Source organism: Scyliorhinus canicula, chromosome 3 (assembly GCF_902713615.1).
Source record: "Scyliorhinus canicula chromosome 3, sScyCan1.1, whole genome shotgun sequence".
Taxonomy (NCBI): domain Eukaryota; kingdom Metazoa; phylum Chordata; class Chondrichthyes; order Carcharhiniformes; family Scyliorhinidae; genus Scyliorhinus; species Scyliorhinus canicula.
Genome location: NC_052148.1, coordinates 171,718,714 through 171,732,572, shown reverse-complemented (window position 1 = coordinate 171,732,572; position 13,859 = coordinate 171,718,714). Strand labels below are relative to the sequence as shown.

The 13,859-nt window shown below is 45.8% G+C and overlaps 1 protein-coding gene across 4 annotated transcripts in view; it reads left to right on the top strand.

Moving 5' to 3' along the window:
- The window catches only part of arhgap24 (Rho GTPase activating protein 24), a 1,044,996-nt gene that overhangs the window by 829,921 nt on the left and 201,216 nt on the right, over nucleotides 1–13,859 (top strand). Inside the window, exon 1 of one of the 4 annotated variants that reach the window (XM_038791767.1) lies at nucleotides 5,313–5,453. The exons of the other annotated variants lie outside the window; for them this stretch is intronic. Within the exon in view, the coding sequence (XP_038647695.1) occupies nucleotides 5,402–5,453 (52 nt within the window). The 5' untranslated portion in view covers nucleotides 5,313–5,401. Of the gene's footprint in view, nucleotides 1–5,312; nucleotides 5,454–13,859 lie in introns of those variants that run through there. 4 annotated transcript variants of the gene reach the window in all.

Genomic DNA, 13,859 nt, shown 5'->3' with positions numbered 1-13,859 from the left:
AAGCACATCCTTTAAAAGAAAACCTTTTGCAATCAAATAGGTGGATGGGAAAGAAGGAAGCCATTCCAACTCTCCTCATCTGATTATAACAATATTATTCTGCTTACCCACCCAGCCCCCCGCCCATCCCAAATAGTGTTTTCTTAGAATTTACTAAATTATAGGAGCAGTAAATTAATATATTCTAATCTGCTGCCTTCCAAATGCAACTGTAGTGTTTATTGCCTTTAATTGGTGGAGTGAGTTCCAGGAATTAGTGCGAATTGCTATGTCTTTTCAAAACTGGCATTCAGCAATTTTCTGAAGAGACAAACAATTCAGGTAGCCGAGGACAGAAAGCTTAGGAGACACTTTGCAACATAAAGCATCCCTCCTTCTGTATTCTTTTAAAGCTACTTTCTGCTGAGGGAGGGAGAAAATAGTCCTGCGCTGCTCTCAGCTGTCACCCAGAACCACTCTAAAATAGTCATTCTTAAGCAATGTCCTTTTCTTCTTGTGATCTGTCCTACTGTGAACGACAATTTGCACTCAGTTAACTGACTTCCAATGTCAGTCCCTGAACCTGAACAGTCCTGAATGCAGAAAGGTGGCACAGTCATTGCCCACGGAGCGTCTGTCGTTCCTTCCATTGCCTTTTCATGAGCTTACCCCCGGCCAGGATTCCTGGATTGCGGTGGTTTGCTGCATTGACAGGTTTGCTGCTGGCCATTTTGAATAACATGGAAACACTGGAGGAAGTAATATTCACAACCTTTCATCCTCGACAAATTCAAATTCTGGCTTCTGCATGTCTGCTATCTCAGTTTTTGGTGATAAGCAAGGGAGGCTAACTCTTGTTTCCATGGCAGTAGTTATTATTCTCGAATCTGGAACAGATGGACTCTCTCATTGACTTGGATAAGTTTCATTGTGCATACTGTTTGGGATTATAGATAAGGATAATTTATGAGACATCTCCATTGTAATTTACTGTGCTGGAAAAATTGATCCAATACATTCAGGTTTGACACCAAATGAAATGTGCGTTATAGATATAACCAATTCGAAAGTTTTAGCAGCCAGCAAAGGATGACTAACAAAATAATGAGGGAGAAATTGATGTATGAGAGAGAACTATCAAGAAATATTAAAACAGACCGTGAAAGCTTTTAAAAATTATTTTTAACGGTATGTGGGTGTCATTGGGTAGGTCAACATTTTTATTGACCATCCCTAACTGCCCTTGAGAAGGTGGTGCCAAACGTCTTCTTGAACTGTGACAGTCCATTTGGTGTAGATACACCCTGAGTGTTGATAAGAAGGGAGCTCCAGGATTTTGACCCAGTGACAGTGAAGAAACGGCAATATAGTTCCAAGTCAGAATGATGTGCAGCTCAGAGGGGAACTTACAGCTGGTGGTGTTCCCATGTATCTGCTGCCCTTGTCCTGTGGTAGAGGTTGTGGGTTTGTAACATCACCAGATTGACACCACATTTTAGTTTTGGCCTGTGCTGCTCCTGGTATGCCCTCCTGCACTCTTTATTGAACTAGGGTTGATCTCATGGTAGAGTGAGGAAATATGCTCGGCTGTGAGGTTACACATTGTGGTTGTATTCAATTCTGCTGCTGCTGATGACCCACAGTGCCTCAGGGATACCCAGTTTTGAGCTGCTAGATCTGTTTGAAATCCTTTCAATTTAGCATGGTGGTAGTGCCATACAACATGATGGAGGGTTTCCTGAATGTGAAGATGGAATTTCATCTCCACAAGGATTGTGTGGTAGTCACTCCTACTGATACTGTCATGGACAGATGCATCTGCAACAGTTGCATTGGTGAGGATAAGGTCAAGTAGGCTTTTCCCTCTTGTTGGTTCCTTCACCACCTGCTGCAGACCCAGTCTACAAATATATAAAAAGGAAAAGATTAGGGTCTCCTGGAGGGTGGGACTGGGGAATTAATGATGGGATACTAGGAAATGGCAGAGATTTTAAACTAGTATTTGTATTTCACTTCACAGCAGAAGACCCAAAAGGATCCCAAGAATGGTAGTAAAGCAGGGGGAACAAAGGAGGAACTTAAAATCATCATGATCACTAGAGAAAAAACACTTGGAAAACTAACAGGACTGTAGAGTTAGTGGATACATTGGTTGTGATCTTCCAAAATTCCTTGGATTTTGGAAAGGATTACAAAACCTCAGAAGTACCACTATTATTAAAGAAAGGACGAGACAGAAATCAGGAAACTATAGACCAATTCGACTAACATCTGTAATTGGATGAGGATATCTGGAATATCCCCCAGAATGAGGATATCTAGAAAATCATAATACTATCAGACAGAGTCAACATGATTCTGTGAAAGGAAATCATTTTTTAAAAATTGTGTCATTTGAGGCTATAATAAGCAGGGTGGATAAAGGTGAATCAGTAGATTTAGTGTATTTGGATTTCCAAGAGGAATCAATAAGATTCCACCTAAAAGCTAATGGTGTTGGGTGTGATATATTAGCATGGATGATTACATATTCATGAAGGTCATGCCTTCTCAACCTTGCCCTTCACCTGAGGTGTGGCGATCCTCAGGTTAAATCACCACCCGTCAGCTCTCCCCCTCAAAGGGGAAAGCAGCCTATGGTCATCTGAGACTATGGCAACTTCACCTTTACCTTTTATTAGCATGGATAGAGAACTGGCTAACTAACTCGAAATAAATAGTTGGTAAAAGTTAGTTATTTTCAGGTTGATAAACTGTGGCTAGTGGAGTGCACCATTGATTAGTATTGGGGCCTCACCTACGAATGATCTATATTAATGATGTGGATGAAGGGGACTATTGTAGCCAAAATGCCTGATGATAAAAAGATAGGTACGAAACAGGTTGTGAGGTGGATATAAAGGCTGGGATTTTCTACCTCCCCCCCCCCATGGCAAGTTTTGCGGAGGCGACTTGCCCTTGGCTGCTGGCAAGATCTTCTGGTTCTTCCAAAGTCAATGGCCAAGAAAGGCGGGAAAGTAGAGTTAAGGCCAGTTGGATCAGCAGGTTTGGTGGGCTGAGTGACGTGCTCCTGTACAAAGGTAACTTTTTGATAGCAAAGAATAAGGTGTAAATATTTCAGTCTTGGGGACTATTTGTTGATGGCCTACTCTGTTTTGTATGATCCAACAATCTCGAGCATATCTTCATTTAATTGGAAAACGATCCAATATTGATTTGTGCTTCCAGTATGGATGGAGTCCCAGAACAAATGAGATAAATTAGCCGGTTCCTTTCAGGTTTATGCCTATATAACTTTTCATTTATTAGTGTATTATAATTGAATTGCAGCTAATTTCAATGGTCCACACACACACACACACACATAGCAGGGCCTGCACCTTCCTCAAACAAAATGAGCTGATAATAAAAAGTATGGCAGGAGCAGGAAATATTCGGTCAGGAACTTGGGGGAATAATTGGCAGAGAATACATCGAATGGAGGCGCAGTGTATCAGCGGCATTCACAAGGCTCACTTTTGGATTTAAGCTGAGGAAGCATTTTTTAATCATCCCCAACTCAGTTTGCATGGGCTACTTAAATTAAATTATTTGGGCAGCAGGGTAGCATGGTGGTTAGCATAAATGCTTCACAGCTCCAGGGTCCCAGGTTCGATTCCCGGCTGCGTCACTGTCTGTGTGGAGTCTGCACGTCCTCCCCGTGTGTGCGTGGGTTTCCTCCGGGTGTTCCGGTTTCCTCCCACAGTCCAAAGATGTGCGGGTTAGGTAGATTGGCCATGCTAAATTGCCCATAGTGTCCTAATAAAAGTAAGGTTAAGGGGGGGACGTTGTTGGGTTATGGGTATAGGGTGGATACGTGGGTTTGAGTAGGGTGATCATGGCTCGGCACAACATTGAGGGCCGAAGGGCCTGTTCTGTGCTGTACTGTTCTATGTTCTAAAGGGCCTTACACACATTCTTGGGGCAGAAGTTTACCGGCCTTACCGCCGACGGGATCTTCCGTTCCCGCCGAGGTCAATGGAGTTTTGACCGGCTCGCTGCATTTTACAGCCCCGCTGCGACCAGGCAGAAACATCCCCCCCTGGGATTCTCACGGGTTTTTAATCCGACATACATGTGCAATAACTGGGTTTTAGGCTTATTGATTGACTCAGATTAGAATATTTGTTTGTACTTCAGCAAAGAAAGTGAAGAGATGAAATTGGCCATTCGTCAAAGTACATAAAATAGACAATGTCACATTGGAAGACCTTGCGTGTAAACCATTTGAGTTCTACTTCATTCGATAAAAGCTGAGCAGCCTTGAAAATACAGGGCTGGAATTTTCTTCAAATGGCTGTGGATGGGGGAGGGAGAAGGGGGACATCACTGGAAATATTTCTGAAAATATTACTTTATAAAGAACATACATCTCAGAAAGATTTGATCTGTTCTGTCTGTGTTATATATCTGGTTCAGTGATACACATGTTAATACCAGGAATTACAACACCTGCCACCCTTAAAAGAAAATCCGTGTCTCTATCATCAAAGCAAAAGTCTAATGAGGTGTTGTAGCGCCTTAACATCAAATCTCTTGACTTGTCCTCTTTAAACCTGTGCTGCCAATCAATGGCCTGCATGACTCCCTCCCAGTCTGCTTTTAATAGATATTCGTGGACATTTTTCCTGTAAAAGAACATTTCTCCAGTCCTGAAGCGCCTTGCTTGTAGATTTTGTCAGCTAATGATTGACGATCATTGATAGCTGCAAATTGAATGTCCTGTCTGGTACTGAGAAGCTGCAGCCACAGACCCTAACACTCATTTTGGTTTCCTGCAGCCTTTGATTAGCTGATCAGCATTCAAGCTGCAAAATGCATATAAAAAGGGCAAGTATATTCAAGGTGACTTAATTGGCAAGTCAGCTCATAACTGGCAAAGTGCCAAACTGCTGATAATAAACAACATGGGTCTGAAAAATCTGAAATCGGATGTAATAATATACAAAACAATTAACAATTTGTGCATATTTCTAGCAGTATTTTACTTTCGTTTCTTTTAACTTCAAGGGGGTTCTTGCAGGTGGAAATGTTTAAACTGGTGGTGCTGCACAGCTCAGCCTAGTTGCAATTTATCCCTCAGGTCTGACTTACTTGTCCATGTCTGAAAAACAATTAGCACCGATCTCCTAAGTGAAGGGGGCAGAAGTTTGCATTTAGTGAGATAGTGACACTGATTAAATGCTGGGGCTTGTACAGGAGGTGTGTCTAAATCTGGTGGAGTATCCAAATATGCAATGGAGGAGGATTGGGGAGGAGGTCAGTATGTTAAGCTTAGTTGCTCTGGCAGACAGGGGCTGTCTCTGGGGATTCCTTCCTAGCCCAGGAGCTAGTGCTGGTGAAGAAGCCGATGGCGAGGGTGCGTTGCAAGTAACATGGTGCCATGGGACTTAGTTGCTTTAAGCCTACAAAGACTGATCCTCAAAAGTGTCAAGGTAAAATCTATTTACTGACAAGTACAACACTGTTCTAGTACAGAATTATTAACTTCAGAAAAATTTCATTCACAGACTACGGCAGCTGATTAGAGCATCAACAGGACATTGATGCAAGTGTTAAACTGTACTCGTCAAAGACACTAAAATTCTGTTGATCAATGGACTTTTAACAAAGAATTTGACTAGAACTTGTAGAGGAATAGAACATTGTTGAGAGCTTCACAATTTATGCTGGCACCATTATTTGTGGAAAATTGTAGTTGTGCATGTACTAAGAAAACTAAAATATCTCCCATGATTTCTGAAACATTCCATCGTTCATTTTTTTTTCATAAAAAGAGTAATACACATATTGATAATTTATGTACTGTTTTACCATCACAGCATTGAATTTTTGCAGTCATTGTGCCACTATTTAATAGGATGCCATAATGATATCTTGTTACGGTACTGTGGGAGCAATCATTTTTCACCCAAATCACAATCATGTTAGAAATTATGGCACTCGTGGGTATCATCACCAGAATGGAGGCATTATTTGTAAACAGCTCCAGCTGTTCTCTTTCCTAAGCCCTCAAAAATATGTTTATAACCACTTTTTTTTCACAAAAACTTTTATTTTTAAAAAGTACCAGCCTTGCTTCTCGCAAGACGGTGATTTATGCCGTGGTGATCAACACAGTGGTGTGTTTTTATGTTTTAATGTTTTTAAGGCAAAGGTAGATAGAGTTTTGAGTAGTAAAGTAATAAAAGGTTACGGAGAGCGGGCGGGTAAGTGGAGCTGAGTCCACACAAAGATCAGGTTATTAAATGGCAGAGCTAGCTTGAATGGCCAAATGGCCTATTCCTGCCCCTAGTTCTTATGTTCTCTCCTTATTTTGTGTTAAGCATCGCTTGGTGTGGCTCAGGAGCCTTACTTTGGTATGGTTGTCTCTGCCGCATCCTGGACCATGACATTTGTCTTCACGATGCCGATGGTCAAACCAATCTACTTGCATAAGGCCATAAGAGCATACGAGCAGAATTAGGCCATTCGGCCTATCGAGTCTGCTCTGCCATTCGATTGTGGCTGATATGTTCCTCATCCCTATTCTCCTGCCTTCACCCAATAACCCATGATCCCCTTGTTAAGCAACAAGACCAAATTTGTGCTTGAGGTGCTGTTACCTCCAGGGCTACAGGCCAAGAACTGGAAGGTGGAATTAGACACAATAGTACTTTCTAAGAGCATAAGAACTAAGAGCAGGAGAAGGCAATTCAGCCTCTTGAGCCTGCTCCGCCATTCAATACGACTATAACTGATCTCATCATGGTCTCAATCTACCATCCTGCCCGTTCTCAATAACCCTTTAACCCATTACTAATTAAAAATCTCGTCCTTAAATTTACTCACTGCCCAGCATCCACTAGGGTAGCGAATACCCCAGATTCACGACCCTTTGGGACTTAATATTTACCCTTCATAAAACCACGCTGACTCTGATGGATTGCGTTTTGACTTTCCAAATGTCATGATATTACTTCCTTAATAATGGATTTTCCAACAATAGATGTTAAACTAACTGGTCTGTAATTTCCTGTGGTCTGCCTCCCACCCTTTTTATTAGCACTTTTTGAATAAGCAATTTTCCAATCCACTGGACCTTTCCTGTGTGCTGGGAATTTTGGTATATTATAACCAATGGATCCACTATCACCACTGCCACTTCCTTAAACACCCTAGGATGTAGGCCATCAGGCCCTGGGGACTTGTCTGCCTTCAATCCCAATAATGTGTTGAGTACTGTTTCCCTATTGATGCTGATCATTCTAAGTTCCACCCTTTCTATTACCTCTGAATTACCCTTTCCTATAGCGATAGTACTAGTGTCCTCAACCATGAAAATTTAGGTAAAATATTGATTTAGCATCTCTGCTATTTCTGTTTTCCCCACTATTAACTCTGCTTTCATCATTCAAGGGACCAACGGTCACTTTTGCAACTATCTTCCCTTTTATGTACTTATAGAAGCTTTTGATTTTCTTTTTGATATTTTGTGTAAGCTTTCTTTTGTAATTTACCTTAGCTTGTTTTATTACTTTTTTATTAACCCTTTGTTTATGCTCGAAAGTTTCCCACAATTCCAGCCTGCCACTGGCCTTTGCAACTTGGTATACCTTAGTGTGGTAGTCACCACTAGTAGTATTACATGTATTATGGTACGGTCTGTACATGGGTAAATCCCTGCCTGCCTGCGTATAAATGTGTGTGCTCGCCAGTGCTGCAGCCATTCTGATTCCAGCTACAGGAGGCACAACATCTTTGCTCAATAAAGCCTCAATTATTCCACTACTCTTGTCTTTGTAGCAATTGATAGTGCATCACTTAGTTTTTGTCTTTATAATGTCCTTAACCTCATTGCTTAGCCTTGGATGTTTTATTACCCCTCTTAACGTCTTTCTTCCTCTCTGAAATATATTTTAGTTGTGAGGAATTGAGAATCTCCGCAAACAGCTGCCACTGCTCATCAGCTCTCCTAACTCTTAGCCTTCCTGCCCACTCTAATCGGGTCCAATCTAACTTCATGCCTATGCAATTACCTATGTTTAATTCCAGACCACTAGATTGGGATCGCACTTTCTCGGCCCCAAACTGAATTTTGAATTCTATCATATTATGGTCGCTGTTCCCGAGAGGATCATTAACCATGAGGTCATCAATTAACCCCTCCTCATTACACTTCTCTTTGCTATTTCTTATTTCTACCCAAACTGATTCCGCAACTTGATTTAGAACATAGAACATAGAACAGTACAGCACAGAACAGGCCCGTCGGCCCTCGATGTTGTGCCGAGCCATGATCATCCTACTCAAACCCACGTATCCACCGCATACCCGTAACCCAACAACCCCCCCTTAACCTTACTTTTTAGGACACTACGGGCAATTTAGCATGGCCAATCCACCTAACCCGCACATCTTTGGACTGTGGGAGGAAACCGGAGCACCCGGAGGAAACCCACGCACACACGGGGAGGATGTGCAGACTCCGCACAGACAGTGATCCAGCCGGGAATTGAACCTGGGACCCTGGAGCTGTGAAGCATTTATGCTAACCACCATGCTACCGTGCTGCCCTATTTCCAGTGCTTATTTCCCATTTCAGCACTGAATCCTTTCTTCATCAGCACAGCTACACCACCTCCTATTCCTTTCAGTCTATCATTCCGAACAAAATGAGTACCCTTGGATATCCAAGGGTTCTCAGTTCCCAGACCTGGGGCGGGATTCTCCCCTACCCGGCGGGGTGGGGGGTCCCGGCGTAGCGGAGTGGCGCCAACCACTCTGGCGTCATAGGCCCGTGCCAGAGTGGTTGGCGCCACGCCGACTGGCGCCAAAACCGGTGCCAGTGGCCTTTGATGCCCGGCGTCGGGGCTGGCCGAAAGGCCTTCACCGGTTTGCGCATGCGCCGGTGCGTCAGCTGCCGCTGCGTCACCACCGGCGCATGCGCGCTGGGGGATTCTCTTCTGCCTCCGGGAGCCCGCTCGCGCTGCCGATCCCGCCGCGTGGTTCGAACCACGGCGGCGGGAGAGGCCTCTCAGCGGCGGGACTTCTGCCCATCGCGGGCCGGAGAATCGCCGCAGGGGGTCGCCGATCGGCGCGGAGGGCACGCCGATTGGCGGGGTGTGATTCCCGCCCCCCCCCCAATACCCGGGTGGTGGAGAATTCCGGCCACGGTGGGGGCGGGATTTACACCGGTCCCGGGCGATTCTCCGACCCTGCGGGGGGTCGGAGAACTTCGCCCCTGGTCTTCTTGTAACCATGGGCTGGATTCTCTGACCCCCCGCCCCCCCGCCGGGTCGGAGAATCGCCGGGGGGGGCGGTGTGAATCCCGCCCCTGCCGTCTCCCGAAGTCTCCGGCACCAGAGATTCAGCGGGGGGGGGGAATCGCGCCGCGCCTGTTGGCGGGCACCGCCCCCGGCAATACTCCGGCCCTGCGATGGGCCGAAGTCCCGCTGCTGTCATCCGGTTCCCCGGCGGGAATCAAAACACCTCCCTTACCGGCGGGACTGGAGGCGCGGGCGGGCTCCGGGTGTCCTGGGGGGGGGGCGCGGGGCGACCTGGCCCTGTTGGGTGCCCCCACGGTGGCCTGGCCTGCGATCGTGGCCCACCAATCGGCAGGTGGGCCTGTACCGTGGGGGCACTCTTTTCCTTCCGCGTTGGCCATAGCCTTCATGATGGCGGATGCAAAAGTGACCCCCTCCCCTGCGCATGTCCGCGGGGGTGACGTCAGCAGCTGCTGATGCCTCAGCGCATGCGCGGACTTCCGCTGGCCGGCGAAGTCCCTTCGACCCCGGCTGGCTTGGCGCCAAAGGTCTTTCCCGCCGGCCGGCGGGGCGCCAACCACTCCGGCGCGGGCGTAGCCCCTCAAGGTTAGGGCTTGGCCCTTAAAGATGCGGAGAAAACTGCACCTTTGGGGCGGCCCGACGCCGGAGTGGTTCACACCACTCCATCCCGCCGGGACCCCCCGCCCCGCCGGGTAGGGGAGAATCCCGGCCTATGTCTCAGTAATCACCACCAAATCATACCCTTTTGTCTCCTTGTAACCATGTCTCAGTAATCCCCACCAGATCATATCCTTTTGTCTTCGTTACCTTGTCTCAGTAATCACTGCCAAGTCATACCCTTTTGTCTCTATTTGCGCTATTAATTCATTAATTTTGCTCCAAATGCTTCGTGCATTTAGTTACAAAGCTTTTAAATGTGTTCTACTCTTTAATTCCTTGTTACAAAAATACATTTACCTGTTCTGTCCCTCACCTTTTATCTTCTGGTAACCATCCGCGTCATCGCTAACCTGCACTCCTGCCTCCTCCTTTCATTTTGGTTTTCTAATTTTCCCTGCAACTGAATTGTATATAACTGAACAGGCATGAGAGAGTCTGTCCCTTTGTCGCTGAAGGTGTTCCTCAATATGGAAGGCCAGTGCGGTGTTGTCAGCATGGAGCAACTCTGATGAGGACTTCAGGCACCTTTGTCTTTGATCTCGAGCGAGCAAGGCTGGACAGCTTCATGTCAGTTCTGGTTTGTATGTAGATACCTTTTGTAGATGACCTGAAGGCAGAAAAAAGAAAGGGAAGAATATGCCAGAGTGTCAGTGCTAGAACACAAACTTGTATGCCCCAACTGCAGATCCCAAAAGGTTCAGTTTCTTCCCCGATAGAGCTGACCATATTTCCCATATTGTGACTGAAAGAGAATATCACCTTGAATAGCTATGGCAGGCAGCCAATTTTCTTCAGCAGCTTAAGTAGACTGCCTCTGCTCACATTGTCGAATGCCTTGTGAGATAGTGGCCTCCTGTTCTCAAAGCATTTCTCTTGCAGCTGCCAGACTAAGACGATCATGTCAAATGTAGATCTTCCAGTTCTGAACCACACTGAGATTCAGGGTGGATGCATTCAGTGAAGATCTGCAGTTTGACAAGGACAACGTAGGCAAATTCTTTTTCCATGATGCTCAGTAGGGAGATGCCTCAATAGTTGTTGCAACTCCTGCAGTCGCCCTTGTTTTCTACAGGATCTTTGCACCCTACTGGGACACTGCCCCCTCTCTCCAGTCGAGACAGAGAGGCTGATGCAGATGCTGCAGGACTCAGTTTCCTGTGCTTGATTTGTTCAGGCAACCTAGCATCAGCACCTGAAGCTTTGTCCAAGGCAAGTGAGTCAATAACTTTGCTAAGCTCCTCCACGGTGGATTTAATGATCAGCTCTGCATGACAGGCAGGCTTCCCGTGGTGTCTGCAGATTTGTTGGTGACAGGAAATGTTGGCTTTAATTTGAATGTAACCCTTGATGTTTTTCATTCAAAGCAGAACTGCCATCTTTGTATCAATGTCAGCCATACTGCCTCAATCAGATTTCTTTTTGAAAACGCTTGCTTCTGTAAGAGGTTGAAATGCACTGAATTGGATATTAAATGTTAATATTGTAAGTGTACTCTGATGGTATGGATCTAGAGTAAAGAATTCAGGAAAAGTTAGCCCATACAGTTTTGCTATAATTTTTCTAGTTGACAGTTGATTTGGGAGAAGGTGAGGGTAAGTGAGAAGCTGATTTATATTTGGACCAGAGTAGGTCCGTATCTTTTAGAGGAACAAATTATATTGTGTAAACGGTGCTATATGCAGAATACATCAATTCCCCGGCAGCAGGCAATATCACAGAGTGAGCCATATGGCATTTTTGAAAGATACCATTGAAGAAAGCTGTGTGACCCCTGGTGCCACCTGCCCCTGGAAAAGCCACATCTGCACTGTAAATTCTATGATATCATTCTGTGTAACACCCCTGGAAACAGGGCTATGTGAACAGATTTCTCCCCCTTGTGCTTGATGGGAATTGTCAGGCACATTTCTGATTACAGCATTAATTAATCCAATCTCAACAAGGTTCAGATCTGAAGAAGCGTCTTATGGACTCAAAACGTTAACTCTGTTTCTCTCTCCACAGATGCTATCAGACCTGCTGAGTTTTCCCAGCATTTCCAACTTTTTATATCGGTGAAAGGCATCTCCTTTTACTGATTTCTACTTGTACTGCTTGATGAGTTGGCAACTCTGTCCGTGCGGCGTCTGCCCGTTCTCCCCATGTCTGCGTGGGTTTCCTCCGGGTGCTCCGGTTTCCTCCCACAGTCCAAACATGTGCAGGTTAGGTGGATTGGCTATGCTAAATTGCCCTTAGTGTCCAAAAAGGTCAGGAGGGGTTATTGGGTTACGAGGACAGGGTGGAAGTGAGGGCTTAAGTGGGTCGGTGCAGGTTCGATGGGCCGAATGGCCTCCTTCTGCACTGTATGTTCTATGTCCTATGAGGGAATATTATACACGCCACATCATTTAACATTTCTAACAACATACATTTATATCGGACCTTCAGCAGAGAAAAGTGTCATTGAGTCAGTTAAAAGAGATGTCGGGTGCGATTCAGCTGACTGAAGTTAAAGTCTGCTGAAGGGCGGCGGGTTTAGTGGGGTGTTTCTCAGTGGCTGCAGTGCCGAGAGACACCTCGTTATCCAATGGCACTTTGCTATTTTTTTGCTTCAGGGAAATTCTCTCTGCTGAGGCCGCACTTGGTGGATTTTCTGCTGGTGAGCTGTCCGGCAGCCCCCATCCTCTGTCCCCAACCCCCCTCTACCTGGCAAGCCACCTCCCGACCACTGGCAGTGCCGACTGGCCCCTGGCAGTGAAAATGCGCCTGGGTACCGGGGGAGTTCCAGGGTTCCAGGGTGCCTCTCCTGTCTACGACAGCCGGGAAGTCAGGACTGGGCTGACCCACGTTTGTTTGGACCAGTGTTAAATGTCACCCTAGCAAGGTCTCCCAGGCACGGCTGGCGAGTACTGGACGGTGGGTGAATCCAGTGTCCGGGTATTTAAATGAACCCAGCGAGGGCGACATCCAGATCACGTCAGGTAGAGTGAGTCAGGTGACTCGCAATCAGCCTGGCGCGGAGCCCAATTTGGGGCTCACGTGCGATTCACGTCGGGCGCAACGGGGTGGCTGAATCTCGCCTATAATCTTACGAAAACCTGATGCTGAGACAAAGGGTCACCAAAAGCTAATTGGTCTGTGAGATGGATTTTCTGAAGCACCTTGAAAGATAAGAAGGGGGTAGAGAGGCAAAGGGGTTTAGAGAGAGGTCTCATGCTCTGGGATCATGTTGTTGAATTAAGATCCGTTAATTCCTTCAGCAGTGAAGATAGAGATGGTCACGTAATGGCTCCCATATCCCTTTGATTCCTTGGTCACCACAAACCTAATGACTGCTGTATTGAAATTAAACTGAGCGTCCATGGGGTAGAGAATTCCAAAGGTTCACAACCATTTTGAATTAAGAAACATGGCATATCAGTCTTAAACGACCAACTTTTATTCTGAAATCCTGACCTAAGGAAAGGAAGCATTTTTCCCAGCATCTACCCTGTCAAACCGGGAAGAAATTAATATTTTGATATCTTTATTTTATATCTTTTTGGAATGACGCACGTGGTGTTGAGTATTATGGCCCCTCCTGCCGTTGGAATATTCAGTCCTGCCGGGGTCAATGGAGATTTGAACCGCTGGCTGCATTTTCCTGCCCAGCCCCTGCTGCAACAGGGTCATAAAACTCCACCCGTAATTTTGAAAGTTGAAAGGTACATCTGTCATGGAAAACTTAAATCACAAACCACAATTCGCACTGCCTATCGGGGACCAAACAGTCTTGGCATTTCAAATTCTTCAGATGATGTGGGACTGAAGACAGCATGCACATTTGACAATTGTGCCTCTGTTATGAACAGAACAGTAGTGGGTGGTCTGGTAAATCTCAAAGTTTAATCATTGGAACTGGAAAAGGACTAACATATTTTCTGCGGCACGGACATC